The sequence below is a fragment of the Phaethon aethereus genome, assembly GCF_964289735.1.
Source record: "Phaethon aethereus genome assembly, chromosome: 1".
In the NCBI taxonomy this organism is placed as follows: domain Eukaryota; kingdom Metazoa; phylum Chordata; class Aves; order Phaethontiformes; family Phaethontidae; genus Phaethon; species Phaethon aethereus.
The window spans coordinates 21,335,438-21,358,675 of NC_138575.1; the positions used below are offsets into that span (position 1 = coordinate 21,335,438).

Sequence of the window (23,238 nt, forward strand, 5' to 3'; positions counted from 1 at the left end):
AAAAAAAAAAAAAAAAAGGCAAAACTTACGATGATTACTTAAAGAACTTAAAACAAATAAACAATAAATTCTGTAGGTTATAAAAAAATAGAAGACAGAGGAATAAAGAAAACTGGCTAAGCAGATGAACAATAACCAGCATTACAAATTGTTACACACAAAGCAAACATCCTCCTTAGAGAAGGATAATTTAGAAATATCATAGGTCCTCTAAAGCAAGCTTGTGCAATTTTTCAGACAGAAAGTTCTAAAAATAGAATTGCAAAAAAAGCAGTTTGAAAAAACAAATCTTCTAGATTTGGAAGTGTTATGATTCCATGATATGCGTCCTATTTTACTGCTTTATACACTTTGTAGAAGTAACAGCAAGTACCTGTGGAAGCTATGAGTTAGTTTTATTGAAACCTTTGACTTCACTGAAGTTGAAAATGCTTAAATAACAACTATCCAACTATCTCTATATTCAATAAAGCAATCTCGAAACAACAGTTTGTTCCTCTTTCCAAAAAACAAAATGAAAGAAAAAACTAAACCACCAAAAAGAGACTGAAGAATTGGAGCTAGAAACTTCCAGTTCCCTTCCCTAATGACTATTACTACTGAGAGTTATCATCTCTTCAAGGAGTTAAGTCTTGACTTGGACACATAATAATTTAACTGTTGAGAGACAGAATAGTTCAAAGCAAATTTTGATGGAACAAATATTAATATGCATACTTTCAATTCCTTAAAATTCTGAGAAACTCACTGAATTAAAAAGTCTACACACCTTCATCTCCAAGTACAGAGCCCACGTGTGGAAAATCAACCTACCGTTAACTGACATAGCTATACAATTTTTTCATAGTTTTACTGTTTTTCAGGACCAAAATTAAGTTGTGGCTATTGCTGCAAGTAGAAGGTTTGTCCTCCCTTTGCTTGCAGCCATTCAGAGTCCACTCTTTTGCCCTATATAATTGCACAGTTCATGAAACTGGGGAACTGACCCTGCTGAAAGTTAAGTCAACAAAACCATACTAGTTTTAGGGTGGGTCAGGAAACTTAAATACAGCAAGAAAAAAATGCTACTTTGTTACACCAGGTCTTGCAGTAGTTCATTAGAGACTTAAGTATTCGGCTAGATCTGAAGGGGCAGTTGCAATTTTTAAAAGAAAAAAAAAAGATTATGCTCTTAGTTGAATCAGTTGTTTGACCAATTTCATTCCATAAAATAGGCAGGTAGGTGTACATCTGCAGATGTGACCCAAAGTATCAAGAGCACATTGTTCGCCTTTTTTTTTTTGTGCACACATACACTTCCTTCCTGAACATCGCTCTGGCTTGGGGATCAATAGCAAGCCTCCAGTTTTTTGACACTTCTATGCAAAGTAATGTTGGCAGACACGGTTATAATAGCTAAGATAAGCCTCCTTTACTCCAACCTATTTATTACCTCACATACAACATATACCTTAATTAGATTAAAAGATCCAGGCAAGCTGAAAAGAGCATGGTGCACTGGCTTCCAATATCTAACTAGTAAAAATCTGGATTAAAAAAAGAGTTCTTTTCAAAATTTTTAGTTTTTAAAAGCTTTCTGACATGGAAAGTTTTCATTAACTTCCTGGTAAAGAGGTCTTCTTCCAAATAGTTCTTTATATAACAAAGCCAGAAAGTTTCTTTTGGCTGACGACACAAGAAAAATTTAGAAAGAAACCCGGTAGTATTTTCTGATGGACTTAATTCCTGCTGAACTCCACATATTACATAGAAAAGCTAGAACTGACTATTTATTAATACTGAAGGAAGAGATTTCTAAGTCTACACACAGAACGTGCATCAACTGAAAAGCGGTCTTCAGCTCCAACTCCCACTGTCAGTATGCTGGCAATCTCTGCATACTAACAGAATACTGTCAGCGTACCAACAGATCACTCCTTATCTTAGAAGTGATCTTATGCTGGACATAATACATGGGGACAGCCTCAGTCCCTACAGGGACTGTAACTGAATATGAGCCGAACAAAAATAGAATTACAGTGATGAAATTGGATCTTGATCAATACAATTAGTTTTATTAAGACCCTCTGCTGGCACTGATATGCCAATGAGTTACAACTATTAGTGGTTGCAACTTGTGTTCTTACTGAAATCTTCAGTGCAGATATGACCTTAGTCACCAGCACTGTTTCTTCGAACAGAAATTTTAAACAAACCTCACTACAGCAGCAACAAGCTATTACACTGAATTTTAATGCCTTATTTTTATTTAAGCATTCTTTAAGTACAGAAAAAAACTAAAATAATACAGATATAAATTTATTAGAGTATTTCCAATGCCCTTCCTGAATTTCTAGATGAAGAGAGAAGTGACAAGCATAAATCATTCTTTCAGAGAGTTCCTTGTTCTTGCAGATGGTGAGATAATATATAAGCCAAGATCTTCCTCTCTGGTTTAGAACTGTTAGTTGATATAACACGACCTTAAAAAGCATATCATAACTGAGCCCTGAAACACTTTCATTATGAAGTAATTCTAAATCACGAGCACTTCCGCCACTGCCAAATTTGTTCTAGTAAACAAACATTAGGGAGGGATCAAAAACACCTTCCACTTGGCATACTGAAACCACTTTCAGGGTTTTGGTTCCTCATCTTAGTATTTCTTTTCAGTTTTGATAGATTTTTTTTTTTTTTTTTTTAAAATCTCCTCTGCATCTGTATTGCCTCAGTGTTTAAGTTCCTTTGATTGACTGAAAACCTATTTAGGCTTCTTGACATTCTAACCTCTCACATAAAATAAGGTAAAAAGAATTTTCCCATCTAGACCAAAATGAACAAAATAATCATCTGTATCTCAAACCTTTGGAGGCATTCTCACAACAGCTATGCCACAGCTTATTAAACTCTTCACTATGGTTTGGCTTATACTTGGAGTAACAAAGATGACTAATGCATCAAATGCTTTGCAGTTATGACTACTTCAATACGTATTATAAATACATACTGAAGATGCTATGGAGAAGACACAATGTCATACACAGGACACTTGCTGCTCACTGAAGAACACTACCTACACATTTTTCATCAACAGAATCATTTTATGCTCATCTTTTGAAAAGAAAAAGCAAGTTTCATGCAAAGACAAAGTTAATTTCGATTCTAAGTTTTTAAGAATAAAGCCTCAGAAGTACCCCAATTTTTAATAAATAAATATAAATAGTTTCCAATTCATTTAGGAAATACTTTACATTATTTTCTTACTGAGGAATAATGCATAGTTCTCAAATTACAAAATGGAAGAAAGAAATAGTGTTTGTACAGGAGGGTAAACACACAAAGGAATTTAAAACAGCTCCTATCTAAGGCTTATTTTATTGTAATCAAACATCAATTATAAGAATTGTTTTATTTTGGTAGTTACTACTTTAATATTTAGAAATGTTGCATAAATTCTCATCATGCCATCTCATTAAGACAAGTACTTCCTACCTACCAAGTATAAATTTTTCAGACAGTAACTATAGTCTAGGTCTATACTGCCACATGCACCCCAGACTTTTGTGCTTGATTTTATTATTTTTAAGGACTCAAGATCATTTAAAAAAAAAAAAAAAATCTACTATCTGAGTACATTTATTTCCGCTATTACTAGGTAACTGCCAGGCACCAGTCTTCAGAACAGAAACTTCTCATAGAGAATTAAAAGATTAAATCAAAGATTAGAAGTAGAATACAAAATATTGTAGAGAAGTTACAACCCTCAAAATAGTATTACAATGGAGTAATGCAGCATAAAAGCAATGAAAGAAAAATAAACAAGTGGACAATTTATATTCAAAGTTAATTCCACCTATAAGGAATCCACCTAAATCCCACCCAGAAGTAATCTGTGCATCTCCGCTATGAGGAAAGGCTGAGAGGGGTGGGACTGTTTAGCCTGGAGAAGAAAAGGCTCGAGTGGGAGTGTGGGGGGAATCTCATCATTGTATGTAAACACCTGAAAGGAGGGTGCAAAGGTGACCAAACCATGCTCCTTTCAGTGGTGTCCAGTGACAGGCTAAGATGCAATGGGCACCAAGTGAAAAACAGGAGGGTCCCTCTGAACATCAGAAAACACTTTTTTTTCCTTTTACTGTGAGGGTGACTGAGCACTGCAATAGGTTGCCCAGGGAGGTTGTTGAGTCTCCAAGCTTGGAGATACCCAAAAGCTGTCTGGACATGGACCTGGGCAACCGGCTCCAAGTGGCCCTGCTTGAGCAGTGGGGTTGGACCAGACAACATCCAGAAGTCCCTTCCAACCTGAATTGTTCTGGGAATTATTAATTAGGGTTTTTTTTTTCCCCATGAAAAACTAAGAAAAGAAACACACACAAAAATGACAGATCAAGTAATTAGGAAGAACTGCTGACCATCGTATTTTTATGACTACATCAATTAGTGACTTAATCAGCAAATAGCAATGCAATTCAGACAAAAATAATAGTTAAGCTTTAACAGGAAAAAAAAAATCTCAATTTAATACAAGTGGAAGATGATAAAATGCATTCTTAACTTCTGGAGGCTATTTTACAGGAACAATTCCACTGGAAGTCAAATACCTGGAGAATGAAAAGAACACAGGCAACTGCATCTTCAGTTCAATTAAAAAAGGTAACTGGGATGCAGTAAGAATTTCCACATCATAATGCTTCACAGCATTTCAACGTCAATGCACATGGATCCATACGCAGAATTCAGAAAAGAAGTTTTAATTATTTTCGAAGCCATGCAGTGACTTGAAACCGAAACAATAAAAGACCTGACAAAACCTCTAATGTCACTGAAGAGCTGTTCATGCTACAAAAATGGGAAGCAGTGTTCACATTATAAAAACAGGAAGCAGGAAGCAGAAGAGTTCCACTTTCTGAATCTGATACACATCTGGAATGACTGTTTTTCTGTTTTTCAGCAATTCTGACTGGTAAATGTGTACAACTTTAACCAACCTAGATGTGTTTTAGCTAGGAGACGTTTTACGTGAACAAAATATTACCATAAATTATGCCTGTCTACAATCCCACTTAACCATGTCAACAGTGAAATTAGAAGTTGAAACAGGTCTTTGAACTTCATTAACAACTTGGTCTTCGTTCCGTTATTACCAAACAAGGGCATCAATGAGGATCTGAATTTAAGAACTGTAAACTAGCATGTCTAACCTTTACTCTGCAAAAATCCCGGTTTTTCTCAGTTATAAGTGTCAAAGATGATATTTGCTTTGCTTATTTTGATGAATTTAAAATAAAATTTATTTTTCATCCTACTAACTCATAGCACACTGAGGAATGAGTTCCAAACCACCACAATACTAGTCAATGAACAATGGTATTAAGATAGTTTTGGTGACAGTATTTTTGTGAAACTTCTAAGCAAAACAGAAGAAACATCTGCACAAATGTTCTTTTTCGTATCTCACAAATCAAAAATTATTAGATAATGCCCAATTTCCAATATAGGTCATATTACTTAAGAATAAGGTAAACAGTTTACTCAGTCCTGAATAAGAGAACATTTTTACGCCATGCTACGTTTCCTGGTTAATTTTTTACTTTGTAAAATAGAGATTTTCTGATTTCTTCTTATAAGTAAAAAGTGTGTCACATACCTGTTGTGTGTTTCTTTGTGACTGTAAACTGGACTGCAGCCTTCTCAACAGAGGAACACCATTCCTAGACAGTCTTTTAAGCAACCAGTAACTGTGCACTCGTTCAACAAACTGCTTCTTCCGCTGAATGGCCACCTGATTCATAATCTTATTTAATCTAAAATATGGAAAAACTGATATTGTATTTTTCACAGCAAAGCATAGAACTTACTTGTCTATGGAAGTTAAACATCAGATATGTGTGAATGTATAATGTAACAACACAGTGATTACCATATTAGTAATTTCTTTCATTGACATCCCTTTCAGTACAATTATTTCTGAGCAGTAGATTACAAGCAAATACATCCGACTGACACGGTAGTTTCTACCAGAAACGTTGAGGTACTTCATAAAGCTAAAGGGTATCAATTTTTTTATGATTGTTATTTCAAGAGCAATCCCAGATGAGGGCTGAGAATAAAGCTTTATGTGCATTTCAGAATAATTTTCCTTTTGAAAATAGGATCACAAATAAAGCTCTAAATCCTGACAAAAGTTTTCAGAACATTTGTTGTCATCTTCACACAGAATTAGTAGTTTATTTTAAAGACAATATATCTTCAAACTTTTTACATAAAAACATGCAACAAAAAGCTTGTATTACTCATCTACTATTATTAAATTTTGGTAAATAAAGCTAACAAAAAAATGTAAAACAGAAGAACACTTATGATTTTACTCCACATGTACGATGAAAGTATCTACAAAGATGCAAGAGAAGATGATACACTTAAAATATCTTGATTAAATAAACATTATCATTTGTAAATCTGTTTTTTAACAGATGCAAATACTGTTTACATATACTCTTTTTACAAATACTCCAGGAAAGTGCTATATGAACATCACAAACAACAACCTTGACTCATATTTCTAAAATAATGACACCTTAAAATTTCCAAGTCACTCACACAACACTAACCTCTCAAAACTTACATTCAAAAAGAAGTTTATCTGAAATACATCTTCAAACTCTCTACGCCCACAGTATCTTGAAATCACGGCAAAAAAACTTAAAAAAAAGTTAATGGTTGTAGAATGAAAAGGTTTTGTCTCTGTATGGCATTGCAGGGATTTGCCACTGGTGGCAGCCCTTGCAAAATTAACAGAAGATGCCCCAAGGCACCAACCACCTGTACTGTTAGGGGGATTGTTCATTCGTTTGAGGGCAGAAGTGAGCTGGAGAGAGAGAAAAGGATTTTCCTGAGATGGATGTAAAAGAGAGTTACAGAAAGGATAATACCAATGAACAGAAATCTGTTAATTCTTCACTTGGTATATTACTACCCATAGCAAAACTGTACCATGGATAGTATTAGGTTTATCAGAGCTTGTCCAATAAAATTTAACACCAAAATATGCAAAATTAAATTCAAGAAGTGTCTGATTTGTAAAGCACTACCACTAGGTGTTTAAATAATAAAAAAAAAAAATCATGAACATACATACATACTAGTATTTTTCTGCTTTTTTCCCTTTTAATATTGGGAATAAAGCAGTTTGTCAGGTAAGTGATAGAAGAAAAGTAGTCAAATACCTAAATAAAATGTAAAGCTATAAGTAAACCTTGCATAAAATGATTTTTAGGAGTAGCTGGGAAACTTGAATTGTATTTTTCAGACAGACATAAAAGTGAGTCTACCCCGAGTTCACCAAAGGTCATCTATCCCTGGTTGTTTTTTCTGGGCCGTGTAGAAGGTAAGGTGCAATACATCTACTCAGTGCTACCACCAGCTGTAGCTACAGAGCTTTCAGTCATTACAGGGTAAAGGCAGAGAGATCATAGGTCTTCTTCAAAATACAGTGCCATTGTTTCCTTTGGTTCTTCAGTGACATTGTTTTTCAATTAATAACTAAGCCTGCCAGGCACCCTCAAAAAATTTTAGCTTAACTTAAAGCTTTGAAAGTCTGCAGATGGACTTAGGACTGTCTTGTAAGTCTTTCACAGAAGGGCAGAGGCAGGCTCCACAAAGACTTACTCAATGCAGAACAGACCTTGGTGTGACCATATTAAACTTCAAACACAACAGAATTACAATTAATTATGGAATGCAATCAAAATAAAATAATTACTTTCACATCTCTCTCTTGGAAGCAGCAAAACCTACTGAACTACGTCAAAAAAAGCACAGCCAAATATACACCTATTTGGAAAGATCACAGAATCGTAACTTAACATGAAGAAAGGTGCCTTGGCTTCATGCCCATCAGATGTGGCAAGACTAAGTAAACATCTTTAATTACAACTTTAAGTACATTTGCCCATTCACGTAAGGAACCATTCTGTTCATAGATAATTATAATAGTAAACTGCTAGAACAAGCTCAGGAAATATGTTCACAGAAGATACTCTCCAACTTTCAAAACACAAACAGAAGGTAACCTGGAGTGCAGAAACTACCTAATAAGAGGTAGGAATATGCTCTTCTCTGCCTTCCCTCCAAATAAAACCAAACAAATACTGCCTGTTCATACTTCACTTAGACATGAGACTTCGATAGTGGCAATATACCAACAATCACACCCTAATTTCTCACAATACAGAGGTCAGAGACTCTTCACATGGCAGACATCTATAGAGCCTCTACTCTACGATCTTGAGGTAACGAGGACGTTACATCTGCTCTTAGACCCTAAGGACCCACTAACTATAGCACGGTTCTTTGATCATCTTCTTTCTTAGTCAAATACTCACAGGTAGATTTTTTACTGTCCAAAACGCATTAAATTCTGACAGACAGTACAAGCATTTTGGGAAAATAAGACACAATTCATCTGCTGCTGAAGAACCCTTAAGTAGCACAGGCTGGGTATTCATTTTGAAGCTACCACCCTTGCTAGCGCTACCATATTGGAAAAAGAGCTTCTCACTCACAGATACACCCAGCTGCTGAACACAAACATGAAATAAGGCACACAGGTATGCACCACCCTTAAGTTCCTTTCTGCTACCTGAGCTTGAACTAAATTTGTAAATGTTGAAACTAAATTTTCAAACTAGAATTTTGAAAGTCTTTGAGGTCTTAAAGGAGTTTGCTGCACATTCCACTTTCTTTTATTCAGAGAGATGTAATCTAAAAGAATTTATTGAAGAGAAAAATAAGAAGTACATCTCTGAGGCAGGTAAGGAAGAACTGTTTCAAGACTTTATAGTTTTGCAATCCAGGATCTGACTTGCACAAGACAGGATTAACTGCTATACTACCCTGACAAATCCCCCCCACAGAGGCAAGGCTTAGAGAACTTAGGTTACCTCCCAAAACAACATGAAACAATTTTTGCTATGGCATCTGTCCACCCTAGAACTTTTTCCAAGTGTAAGAACATCAGGAAGAACAGCTTTCTGTAGTGTTTTGTTTTCTAATGGCAAGTCAAGCTTAGTAAGCACTGGGAGAAAAAAAAATCAGGTATTTAGAACACACATTAAACACAAGTGTATCAATTGAACCTGTGCTTTCTCATAGACCAGTCTCATTACTTGGTAACTTTTAAACTCTGTTAAGATTGCCAAGTAAGTGCAAGACTACTACTGAAGACAGCTCACAAAGAAGAGAATGTAGGAACATGTATCTGGAAGATACTACCAGAGTTACAGTCTCCCCCATCAGAACTGACTTTAGACATGTCAGGAAAAAAAAAAAAGCAACAACTATAGTGACTACAGTAAGCAAGCAGGGAGACAAGAAGTGTTCTTGCTGTCCAGGTTTCACATGGAACAGAGAATTTGTCACGACAAAATTCCCAAAGAGCAATTCCCAAAGGTCCTGAAATGGACCATGTTAAGTGCTAATCACTTTTCTCTCAAAATTTTTAAACAATTAACACAATTAGGCTAAATCCAGGGCAGAACTTGCTGCAGCCTGAACCACTGTTCTGAGGCCTTGAGAAAGCTCAGTGTGGCTCACAGTATGTTCTTTTTCACTCAACTTATCAGTTATTTAAAATAAAGTACATTGAAATTGAAAGTTCTTAAAAAGATGGCTGTGTTCCAATGAAATTCAGTAGCTGCTGGTCCCATAAAAGAAGCATTAGGTTGCAAGCTGATGACCACTGCAGCCTTTTGATGTTTTGGCACCACCAATCATACTCCCTCTTTCCTCCTTTTTTTTGGGCTGCATTCCAAGACTACACAGATGTCAAAACATTTTTCAAACTGTTTTATTTGTGCCACAGGCAACTGAGAAAACCAGTACTACTTCCTTACCCAGTCCCACTTGTATCTGACTGTGAAACACTGTGACATGCACTACAAGCATGATATGGAGGTATGGTACAATTCCCTGCTTGTCTTTAAAAATGGAAAGGTCCCTTGACAGCTGAACCTTTCAAGTAGCACCTGCAGTTCCCAGCCTGAAACCATAGTTTAGGCTGAAGTGTAAATTATGGCATTAAAAACATGCTGCCTTTACAAAAGCAACACAAGGATGAGGAGAGGAAACTGGTTTGTTTTGAAAGGGTGAGACAGATTCAAATAATTTAATTTAAAATGACAGTTAATGTACAACAGCTTTGTGATGAGAAACTAATTTATCAGCTGCTCCACATTAACCCTCTCCTTGCATGGAGACATTTGATGGATAATCTACCCTGCAAAGGGTAATACTCCTAAAGCACTGCTCAAAGCATTCAGAGAAAGCTTAGCGTTACTCAGTCCTACGTTTCTTCATCTTTCTGATAAATGCATAAAATAATTTTTGTCAACATAAGAGATGTGCTCTTGTCATATTAGCAGTCTTACAGCTTCCTTCTTCCTACTCATGACTGCCTTCCTCTCCCAGTTTCAGTTAAATGGCACTGTGGCAACTACAGCAACTGTTTACAAGAAAAAGTGAAAACTATTTTTGGTGACTACGTGGCAGCTTGACATAAAAAAGCCAACAAGAAATAATCAAGACACTTTTCTAATAACCAGCACTAGCCGCTCCAAAGATCATACATGCTTTTTAACTCTAGAGATATCATTTTAGTATTATAATATATGAAGACTTCTATAGCACCTCTCCATTCTCAAGTTTTCAAAATACAAACTGGAGAGAAAGTTTCAGAGAAAGTTTAAGCAAGTATTTATTTCACCAGTATTACTATATACCAACTCAGGCAGAAGGAACTGAATATGAACATCTGCATTGATTGAGATCGAATACCCACAAAGCCAATCAATTTTTAAACATGAACTAAACCGAATAGTCTAATTACTTTATTTGTTCTAAGACTCCAGTTTCACCAGTTTCTTATTTTGCATCTTTCTTTATCCAACATAGCTGTATTGAAGGTACATGCAAAAGACTAGAAAAACTAAATTATACTCTGTAAAACATTATTTAATATCATAAAATAACAGTTTATCTTGACCTACAGTAATACCCAGAAACATTCAAATGATGTTCCACTTTCCTGGACAAATAAAATACCCCTATTTTCCAAAACAAAGACTGCAGATATGTTTCTAAAACCTGTCAGAACAAAACATAAAAAATTCTAAATAGAGAAAATGGAACAAAGTAAACCCAGTTTCAGTAACATTTGAACGTTCAAGCCTTGCTCAGCAAAATTCCACAGACATACCGAGACTCATAGCAAGCAGGAAAGACAAAAAAATTACCTACAAACAATTATAGCAATTCCACTGACACTAACTGGAAGAGAATGAGCAGAAAAACAGAATGAAAAGCTATAATAGCATCTATTTTGAGAATTGGAATTCATTCTGGGGCCTTGGCAACTATCAAAAAAACTTCAGCTTTCAAGGGTGAGAAAGCCTGCTTGGGCAGATGAAACATTACTCTTCCCACACAGAACCTGCGGCAGCAGCTACCTATCAAACAGCGTTTGTAAAACTCACCTTTCAATAGACTTTTTTTTTTTTAAACAGTGTAGAGAGGCAGTTTTGTTGCTGTGTCCCTATTTGTTATCCTCACTCTCAATAAAAAATTCAACTTACTATATGATTTAATAACTTAAAAAAAAAACCCAAACAAACCCTTTTGATCAGCTTTAAAGACAACACCGATGGATGAACATGTAAAAATTGGAGACTGTTTGCATCTCTTTATTTCCTCTTGAAAAAGGGTAAGGCTAAACTTTCTTTTCTAACTAGAAGTCAGCTATGCCAATGATTTCATCTAAACTGTGCAACACAAGTCTACAGAATCCCCATGTGATGAATACACACTTCCCTAGTTATAAGCACTTTCCAGCTTTTGTATTCAGGACTTGAAGAAACAGGAATGTCCCGTTCCTGAATCACTTACCTTACTAGTCCAACACAGTGTTTAATCACCTTCACAGTTACTCCTTTTTGTCTGTGTGTTTTAAAATTCTAGCTATTCAATTTCCCTTTCTCTGCTAGATTGAGAATCCAACAGTATATATTTTATCTACTGGTACATCTTCTGAAGCCTGAAAGTCTCTCCAGGTTCTTATTCTTTATTCTACATTTACTGATATTTAAAAAGTATGTGATTTTGTAGAAACATGTAGGAAGCACTTTTTCTTACTCCACATGACTGTGAAACCAGACATCTATTTTTCTACTTGAGCAAACAGCTTGTAAAATTTTTCTTGGACAGGAAAGTAGAACTGAATTTAACAGCTGGGAAAATGCTATGTTACTTCAGTCAGTTCTCCATTAGTTGTAACAGTTATTTTGTTCCTATTCTAACAATTAAGTTTGTGATCTTCCAAACCTTTGGATAAGGGAAAAAAAATCAAAACAATCAAAAAACCCCCACACTGTCACACTGGAAAACCTCCTTAAGTCTTCTCAGAAAAATCACATCCATAAATTTACTTCTGCCACTTCCTATACATAATACTGAGTCATGACATTTCTTTAACATTACTCAAAATATTTTTCTGTGCTTCTTTTTTTGGAGTAGTCATAACCATACTACACATGATTTTGAAATCTCATCTCAAAAGGCTAAATTCGTATCAGCAGAAGATAAAGTGTTAAACAAAAATCACCTTTTCATCTATAATAAAAGAAATCTCACTACTTATCTACTGATTTTTGTGCGTTCTGTAACTTGACTATTGGATAAAAAACTGCCAGGAGACAGTTCTTCAGACCACAGGTTCTGAAAAATCACGTTTTTGTATGGCACTTAAAAAATGCAACACCCTCTAATTGCCACCTGAAAGTTCACATAACTGGTGAAACTCAGAGGTACTAAAAAATAAAAGCACACTGAATTTTGATCTTCGGCTGCATTATCATATACACACACACACAATCATCGTGGACCAAAACCCTTAGAGTACACAGAATACTAATGATGCACCTTAAAGAAATAGCTAGCTAACTTACTAACTTCTGGTTTAAGCTTGTTTGCCCTGTACATGCAAAAGAAACTGAAGACTGGAAAAAAAGACAGACAAAATGTTATGTACAGCATATTCCTATACCCATTTTGTAAAAAGAGCTTATTTAAATATGAGACAGTACTTGCATCCTCTGGATTTTTAGCTGAGGGGATCACCCTTCAGACATCAATCAACATATGGCTTTTAATACCAGATATACAAGTATCTTCCACATTATTTTTACTTTAAAAAATCAAAATCTACTTTTACAACCTATTAAGTTGCACTTTCTCCAACACATTAATAAATTCTTTTTTATAAGCCAAGCAGAGTCAAGATGAACTGGCTTGAACATAAAGCTCTAAAGTTACTGCATTTCATTTTTTTAAATACCACTGAGGCAAAGCTAGTGAACACTGTAGTATGTCTTTTTTTGATTTAGGCAATTTTTTTTTTATTTAAGCGAAGAGCTCAGGATGACATCAGCAGTAGTTTCCACATATATCAGAAAAATTTCAAGGTCGATCAATCTTACAAGAAACACCAGTGGATGGTGACTGCTAGCATCCCCTTCCACTCTACCTAGGTGATTCCATCATCTAATTATCAGGAACAAGGATAAGGCACACTTACATCATGCTGTCCTGTAATTAAAGTAAGTATTTCCACATGATTTTGTGAAAGGATACATACATGTATATTCAAGGATAAACAGCTAACAGACATTAGTCTGGATTTATTAAACTTTCAATTTTTTTGCAACACTGGCTGTATTAGTATTTTTCAATGGCTTTTTAATGCTGAATTTTAAGCAGCATTTCTTATTCTTTTTCCCTCACTTAAGAACTTTCTGAAGGTATTAAAAAAAATACCCAGTACCCTACAAAAACATTAAAACAAATTCCCAAAAGAAACGTACAAGCCACACACATGATTAAGAAGCATCATCTGTGAATGCAGACTAACAATGTCAAAGGCCTTCATAAATGTTCCTTTCTGCTTATATTGTGTTTCTGTTCATTTATTTTTCTGGTCCATACTTCATTTTAGAGGCAATCAAGATTCCTTGTCGAGACAGTAAGACTATATTTAATTATTTGGTAAGCAAGTTCAGGATAGTTCAACTGGATAAATAATAAAACAAAAGGGAATACTGGTTTTGCCTTGAGACATACAGTAACAGAAATCCAGTTTTACTACTAGGAGCAATATGCTTTCTAATAAAAGCTAAGGTCAACACAGAAAAATCAGTTAACGTGCAGCAGATAAATGTTGCTTTCTAAAGACAGCTGAAAATATTTTAAGAGTCTCAGCAATTTTTGCTCTCAGCTATCTGCCCACTACTTACCTACTTTCATAAGGATCTTTTATTCTCTTTCAATAATATGATGCAACACAACTGATGCATAGAACATGGAAAACTAGTATAACAGCTCGCTCCTAGTTATGATGCAAGTGGGGCCTTTTTTTCTTATTTTTGGTCTCTGTACAGTATTATATTTCAAATGCTTTCTTAATTTCAGACACTACAAACATCCCATGTGAAAACTGAAACTAAAAATGAAAGCAAGTATTTATATACTTTAAAATATCTGCTTCCACTTAACAGAGCAATATTGGCATGAACAGTATTTTAATAAAGCAGATTTGTATTTGTACACTGTATTTCAGTTTATGTTTTGAAAATATTGATGATTAAATATGTCACGTTCAATTTCCCCCTCAAATATACAGTCACAATATCCTAATTTCACAACATTTTTAAAGAACATAAATATTGACACTGGCTTTGCTTTTCATAAAGCAATCATATTTTAAATGCCTCTTTCAACACACAAGATCACATGACCACACCGAAACACCGTAATTTGTACTAAAGAATCAAGTGCACTCAAAAGTTAGGAGAAACCATATAGTTTTTCACAGCTAATATTGCAACTCTTCTCCCTTGTGTACCCATCCTACACACTGTTACAAAGGACAAGGAGGAGCAGCAACAAGCACAAAGAAAGTACAAGATAACTAACACAGACAAGAAGCCAGGTTTAGACTGTCAAGTCAGCCCTAAAAGTTAGGTTTTCCTAACTTGAGAGTTCTGGACCTACAATCTGAAAAAAAAAAATCCTTTCAGCATTTTATTAGGAAATTAGTAGCTATATTAGTATTATAGGTGTGTTTTTTTAAGGAAAAAATACTTTCAGTATTTTATTAAGGAAAAAAAATCATTTATCTACTAGGCAAAATTCAACCATCACACATCATCAGTGGGGTATAAACACTGCAAGAACAAATTTGCCACTGTTTTCAGACAAAATAGCTGGTGGCAGCAGGAGGCCCCTTTTCTGATGACCATTTGCCAGCAGGTGCAGGTACTGCCTGTCCCTCCCATACAGAGGTACCATTTGGAGTGTCTTTCCCCACTCACTCCCCATAAAGCCCCCCAGAGCTGCTCTAACACTTCCCACAAACATGTGACTTTCAGACTAAGCTCATGTCTGCCTTCGCCAAAAAAAAAAAAAAAAAAAAAAAAAAAAAAAGATGAATGCAAGCAGTACAATGTAAGCAACAGTCTTCAACAGTCTTGTACTTCAAGGAAAACTGAATGGAATTTCTTAGTAGAGACAACACACTTCTGTAGCCAGAAGGCCTGATGCAAATCATATATGCTTAAGAGGTTCTCTGGTGGTCCCACATATTATGCCAAGTGCTAAGCACATTACTAAGAAGTCAGCACTGACAGCACTGAAAACTGAAGTCACCTTAAGGCTCTTACATGACCTACTGCACCTCTGAAAGTCAATACTTAGGTGTAGACTTTCTAAAATACCTAGGCAACAAGATAGATAGATGCCCAGCATAAGAAAAAAAAACCCCAAAAAACCCAACCAAAAACCAAATGACACAGGGCAACAGGGAAGTAAACATTCTTCTATCATCAATGGTTAAAAACTTCTGATCCTACACTCTTAAATTTGTAGTTTGAGGCGATAGTCCGAGAGGCCGTATTATGAGATTACAAATGACCTGCAGAATGACACTATCTATGTAATTTAACAGCAAAAAACTTAGAGTATGACATCCGTGCAAGAAATTCTGATAACTGAAAAGTGTACAGCTCAAATCATTCAAGGCAATAGGGTAGAAATCTGACCTACAGATAAGCTGATACAGAAACTCGTGAGCTACAGAAAGTTGTGTAGAAATTATGAAGTGTGTTGTTCTATACCAGTCTTTTTAACATACCTTGAACGTTAAGGTAGGTGTTTCAAAAAACAGTATTATTACAAATTGCATTATTAAAATGCATTACTAAAATGCCCAGTCTTTCATGTACTATACATTCACTCACTATCCAGATAAGGAAACAGCATACAGTCCTTCCACCTTAAACTAAACATAAATGGCAAAAGGGTTTTCCTCAAGCTTCAGCGGGTATGTTCAGGGGCTACATCCGCCAAGTATTTTCCTCCTCACTATAATCTTCATATTTCTATACTTCTCCAGCTACCAACTCTAAGGAACCAGCTATATGCCAAGGAGACAAACAGTCTAGTGATTAAGACATGATAAGAAATCTAATGATTAAGAAAGTACACCAAACCAAACTTCTCTGCATGTGCATCAATTGCCAGAGATGTTGGAAACATGCTCATTTCAAATTCTTTAGGAAAAAAGCACTAGTGTTTAAACACTGAGCATATATGTTTCTTCTTTGATAATTTAAATTATCGAATTAAGCTTAATTGCTCTTCCTTGAGATCTCTAGAAAGGCAAATCATGTTTCAGCTCCAAGGGAAAAAAAGCACAGTAAACAAACAGATTAGAGAAAAGGGATCATTTAAATGAAGACTGCTGTGGAATGATCCACATCATTCATTATTAGTTTATGGGTATGTATTTAACTCTCCCCTCCACAAGAGCTTTTCTAAAGGAAAAAAAAAAAAAAAAAGAATAACTGCCAAAGAAAATTAGACAACTGAGATTTGGGTCTGCAGCATAATCACTCTTCCTTTTAATATGCCCATTTCTGTTTTGCTTTTAATTCAGGTATTACTTTTCTAGGACTAAGCACATTCACTTTACTAAGAGTACTTAAGCAAGAGTCTCCTTCAGCTGAAGGCAAGCTATCTGTAATAAAGCTCAACTTCAGAATTGTTTTGAACTGTGTTTTAAACTGTTTAAATTTTTTACACTTCTGACATAAAATACAGGAACTATACTTGTGCCCAGGAACATGAAACCTATCATAAATAGAAGAAAGCTGAATCTCTCTGCAGTGTTGAAAAGAAATGTAGTCGTTATTTAAAAAAAAAAAAAAAGAAAAAAAAAAATGTCTTTATATTTCTGTTCCTGGCATCTAATGACATTGGGTTTTTTGTCTTGTTTTTGTTTTAAATCTGATTATAACATCCTTTTAGGGTTTGTCTTGTACGAAAATTAGCAATGGAAAAGAATTGCCAGAGGTACAACTGAGAACCTGCATTCTAGTCCTCAACTTTTGCTTAGGTCACAGAATCAAAGAATCATAGAATAGTTTGGGTTGGAACACTGCTGGTCACACTTCTTTTGATGTAGCCCGGGAGATGGTTGGCCTTCTGGGCTACCAGAGCACATTGCCGGCTCATGTCCAGCTTTTCATCCACCAGGACCCCCAACTCCTTCTCAGCAGGGCTGCTCTCAATCCCTTCATCTCCCAGCCTGTATTGATACTGGGAGTTGCCCGGACCCAGGTGCACAACCCTGCACTTGGCCTTGTTGAACCTCAGGAGGTTCACACCAGCCCACTCCTGGACCTCGTTCTTTTCATGTTCTTACTTTGTATTAAAAAAACAACACATTACACCACCAATCAGGATTGTCCTAATTAAGACAAAGCCAAATTCTTTTATACAAACTCTCCCCTCCCACAGACAACAGTACCTGCTTAAACGACAGTATTATTTGCCTACTGTGAACTTAAGCTTTTCTGCAGTGCATCACTGAACGAAAATACCACTTTACCAAGCAAATCATAACAGAGAACATTGCATCAATATGATGTTTGTAAACAACACACAGGAGCTAAAGGCTGTTTGTCAAAGTCACTTAATAAGTGTCTACTTGCATTAGCAAAACTTATTATGGGAAAGGACTGCAGTCTCAAAACATGTATTTATTTAGATTAATTTATCGAGCCTTAATTGTCCACTACCTGAGACCTGGGAGTCAGCTTTCAAAAAAGCATGGTTTACTTGTATTACTTTAAGAGTCCTCACTGTCTGAGCATTCAGGTCCTGTCACAGTCCAATGAACCTGCACACGGAAGTGGTGCCTGTTTTGAGAAACTAAACTGCCTTTCTTAAATCAGTAAGAATTTAATTCAAGGGGGTAAACAAATACATTGATGTTGCAAATGCTAGAAACAAAACAAATACTCCATAGAGACAAACTTGGGTTTAGTCCCAACAGTCCAATTTTGCATTTCTCAGCCCACTGTATTAGGTCTCAAATGTTCACCAAAGCCAAAACCATCTTTCTATCCCAGAGTTCTCTGCTGCTACTCAAATCCCAGAATCAAATTACTTCCACTGTTGAAATGCATAACTCAGTTTAACAAAGAAATCTGAAGAGATACTACTGTTCTTTTAAATTGATATAACTACACTAGCTGAAGTTCATGCTGAGTTTAACTCCTGAAATGAAGATATTTAAAATCTTAATTTTCCTCCAATTCTGTTATTACTTATGAAAACATCACTTGAAACGTCCCTGCTTTCTGATGCGTCACTTCACTAGCCTCAACCAGATCTAGAGCCATCTGCCAGCCCCCCGATGGCCACTGTTAAAATACATAAATATGGCATGTTAAATGCAAAGAGCAATTTCAGTTGTGGTGTTCATGCTTTATATTTGCACTCACATAACAAAAGCTGTTGCAAGAATTGCAAAAGATTAATATAAAGATCAGGTTAAACAGCACTTCTTACAAAGTATAAATATGAAAGCAAAGGTTAGGATTAAAACTCTTTGTCACATGCATTAATTCACTTTTGTTCAAACATAAAAATTTTACTACAGCTGTAGGACAGGTATTTTGACAGCATCACTGAACAGGAGGGCACATTCATTTCAGGTTCCATGACTAAGAATACATTAACCAGCTAACTTATCATCACTTACTTGCTAACTTTTTTTGGGGGGGGGGGGGGGGGGGGGAAAAGTCTGCAAGGTACCAAATTCATCCAAGCTTTGATAAATACCACTGCATTTGCAAAAGGAAACATGCAAATTTAGGAAAAACTTCCTGGAAAGTTACTCTGCCCCACAATGAAAATACTTGCTGGAGAGTTTCTTTGTACTACTTACGTAGATATTACAAGACAAGTTTATTCTTAATTTAGGTGAGATGAACAAGACTCCAGTCTTATATATGCAAATGTAATTTTCAGTTTGTGGCTCTTAAAATTAGGAAAAGAATTTCAGATTCTCAAATTATGAATACTGTTAACCTTGAGCTTGGCTGGTTTTCTTAACATGAAGCTCAACTACATATGCTGTTCTAAATTCAGTGGTTAATTCTCAAGAGTAGAGCAAATGACAACAACTGAGCACACAACATGATTTGGTCTGACAAAAAAGGGGAAAAAAAAAGATTTCTGAGGACAAGAGAGATACTTGACCATTTACTAATTTCTCTTGGGAAAGTTACTGCGTTTTTAATGCAGTTTCACGAAAGTACAATGTACGTAATTTAGATTAATCCTCTGAGTATGGCCTTTAAAGAAAGCATATAAGAAATGCACAAAAACTTCAAGTCTGCAACTAAAAGCATTGGTTTAATATTAAACAGATAATTAAGTAAAGGTTTCTCTCACTTGGATGGTTAGCTTACCTCTGGGGGGGTATATAAGGAGCAGATACTGTTGGCATAACTGTACAGGGTTCAGCCACTGTTTTCTTGGCCTTTTTTGTCTTTTTTCTGACTTTTGATGTGGACCTAGCAGTTCTGACTGATCCCTCCTTTCTACAAACACCGTTTTTAATTTCAGCTTCTCCATAAATATTTAGAGGTCTCCGTGTGCAACCTGGTGGAGTATGTACATCGCAATAGGCAGTCTTTTTTACAGAGAATGTTGTCCCACTGCCAGTTAGTTCTTTCACAGGTTCCATTTTCATATACAGACCGGCCTTTTGAGCACACGTCACATGGAATGCAGTATAGCAGTTTGCTTTGTGGCACTGGATGCAGGCACCAACACCTTTCTGCTTACAGAGGTAGCATGTTAACTTCCATCTGGCTGGGGGAATGTTCCTGACACCATCAATTGGCTCGATAAAAACTGTATTGGCAAATCCAACTTCTGGAATCCACAAAGCACACACAACGTGTCCCCAACGATCATCGTCTGTCTTTTTAAAGGCACCTCCCTTGTTTGGGCACAGCACACAGTCTACAGGCCGAGAACGGGACTGCAGACAGTGTCTGCAGAGCCACTGGCCCTCAGGTATATATGGCACCCCATAGCATTCCTGATGTACTGCTAAATTACACATATCACAAAACAGGATTACATTGCTGTTCTGACATTCACCATCCATGCATATACAACACACTGCATCTTCATCAATTAATGACTGATGATCACCCTGTTTTTGGTTCTCACAGTAAGACTCTTTTTCAAACCTATCCATCAGGAATTCAAACATGTTTTGTGATACAACTGACACTCCATCGCTTTTCCGCTTCTCGTTTATTATTTCTAACCACGCATAATCTTCTTCATCCATGTCATACTCAACTTCATTATCAAGTTCTTCTGCTGACTTCTCAATGAATTTGTAATAACCTGGAGGTCTCCGAGGAGCCGAAGGGGGACTATATTCAACAATCCGTACTTTTGGTTCTGGAAGAGGAGTTGTTGTAGCAGGTATACCATGTGAGCTCGGAAGAGCCTCATTTTTCTTTTTCACTTTGTTATTTTTATGCCGTTTGCTTCTCAGACAAACTGGTGGTCTTTCACTATTTTCTTTATTGCTGTTGCATTCACTCATTTCCTGGGCTGTAAGATCATCTTCTAGTATAATCTCTAAAGGATCAAAGATACTGATCCTATGCAGGCGACCTTCAATTTCTATTTCAACCATTCTTTGAGCTTGAGCGTACGTCAAAGTTTCTCGTGTGGGGGAGTGCTTAATATTGCATGGGGAAGAAGAATGCCTTGGTGCCGATACGCGATGACATCTTCCTTTTCTCCTCATTTGGTAATGTTTACCTAAAATCAGAGCAACAGTTAATGTTACGAACTCCAAACATTCATATTAAAATATTAATTTTATTATAAAAGAAAAAAAATCCTTCAGTTCTATAGCCCCCAACCAATTTACTCAGTTTAAAAAAAAAAACAGCCTATCACCTGTATTTAATAGGACTGCTCACCCTGTTTTGTACAAATGTAACCACATGATCAGTAGATCTCCCAAATGACAGCTTTGCTAAGTAAACACAGCTATACAAAATCTTTGATACAAAAATCCTACAGAAGAGCTATCTGTAAGACCCGTGCATGAGGAAAAAAAATTTCAGAAGTGCCACAGAAATAAAATTACACCTGTTACATTGTAAGAAAATCTTTAATACAGTATTTTCTAATACCTTAAGAATGTTTGTAGTTTGATTTTTTTTTTAACAGCTACAGATTATTTTCTCCAGATCTCCCTCCAAAAGAACTAACAATCATAAAAGAAAAACAAGTTGTCCCCCCCTCAATGTTTTCCAGTGTAATTTGAAAGTCATGTTAACAATTCAATTACTACACCTATACTTAAAGGTAGAAAAACACGCATACTTCCAACTATGGCAAGTATGCAGTTTGACAGCCCTTTACTTTTTTTACTTTCCTCAATTCTTAGTGAGCTTGTTATTCTTTACAAAATGACAAGTACACAATTGAACTTGCAGTGCCCAATATGGTGCAAAATGGACTGCAACTAGGAAATACTCCACCAGTAAAGCAGATTTGAGTTACAGCAAAAACATGCTCCCTGCATGTAAATGTGTGTGTATGCACACCTTTCTGTCTCAATAAATTTTTCAAGAGTTGTCTCAGAGAAACTGGGGTAGATAAAAATCTCCCTGTCTTTAAATCCAATTCCAAACTCCTGAACATAATTTTCAAGTTTAGCACTTACTGGCAAAAGTTTGTTCCACATACTGTACAAAAAAACAGCTTCCCCCCAACCTATGAAGTACCATCACTAGGACAAACACGCATTTTGATCACAAGATTTCTAATTAAAAGCTTCCATACTTATGCCTCTTGGCATTTTAATGTTGGGGTTTTTTTTCCTGTGAGGGTTGAAAATATTATAAAACCAACTGATAACGATCAAGTTTAACAGTTCTATCTCCCTCCTGCCTTCTTCCTATTAAACCATTAATAAATAGCAAAATTCAACCTCAGCTACAGAAAAAAACTCTTGATCTTTAATCACTGGCTTAAAACATTATTAGGGCCTCACCTTTTCAATTCTGACCAATCAGAACTTCTGCACTTCAAATCAATGGTGTGTATTACTTAAAATAATGCAACTAGTGTTAGCATGTATTGCCAAAAGCGCAGAGAAATACAGAGATCAAAACACAATTATTGTTAAAGACCTGTATATCTATTTCAGGAAGAAAACAGCAAGAACTGGAACAGTGACATAAACTATTCCATGTAGCCTGCCTTTTGCTTACTCTATGATGCCAATCTCTAAAGGTGCACCTTCAAAGTACTGAAGGAACTCCCTTTACAGGAAGGCTAAATAACTTAAGCAGCTAGCATTAAAACTAGTTCCTGAGAGGGTCTGATCTATCTACTCTTACAGACTGACCTTGTTTTCCCAGAGAAATTAAAAAGACAAATCTAAGCTGGTTTTATTATTCATGCGAGCACTATCTTGCTCACTTCTACACAAGTAATCCTTAACTCTTATTATTTGTTTTTATAGCACAAGCACAAAACCGGACAAGAGTCAGTGTTTAATCATGACAGATCTCTGATCTGCTCTATATAAACAACAGATGAATAAAAAAGGCTCCACCTCTTCAAACAAGTTTGGAAGAAATATTTAATAATTTAATTCTGTAAAACAACATAAGATTAAATGATACTGATGCCTTAACTGCAGAAAAAACTTAAACCATTAAACGTGCTACAGAAGGTTCAATAACCAGAAAGAAAGACATACTGATAATTTAACTGAAATTAAAAATTAGTTCCTAGTTTCAAAGTAGATTTTAT

The 23,238-nt window shown here is 35.8% G+C and overlaps 1 protein-coding gene across 5 annotated transcripts in view; it reads right to left on the reverse strand.

Moving 5' to 3' along the window:
* Positions 1 to 21,678, reverse strand: part of BRD1 (bromodomain containing 1) — a 63,743-nt gene extending 42,065 nt beyond the window's left edge. For all 5 annotated transcript variants that reach the window (XM_082001103.1, XM_082001101.1, XM_082001102.1 and 2 more), the window contains exons 1-2: positions 19,845 to 21,678; positions 5,627 to 5,783 (exon numbers count right to left, since the gene is read on the reverse strand). In XM_082001103.1, coding sequence (XP_081857229.1) covers positions 5,627 to 5,783; positions 19,845 to 21,211 — 1,524 coding nt within the window. In that variant the 5' untranslated portion in view covers positions 21,212 to 21,678. The remainder of the gene's footprint in view (positions 1 to 5,626; positions 5,784 to 19,844) is intronic.
* Positions 21,679 to 23,238: the final 1,560 nt, after the last annotated feature.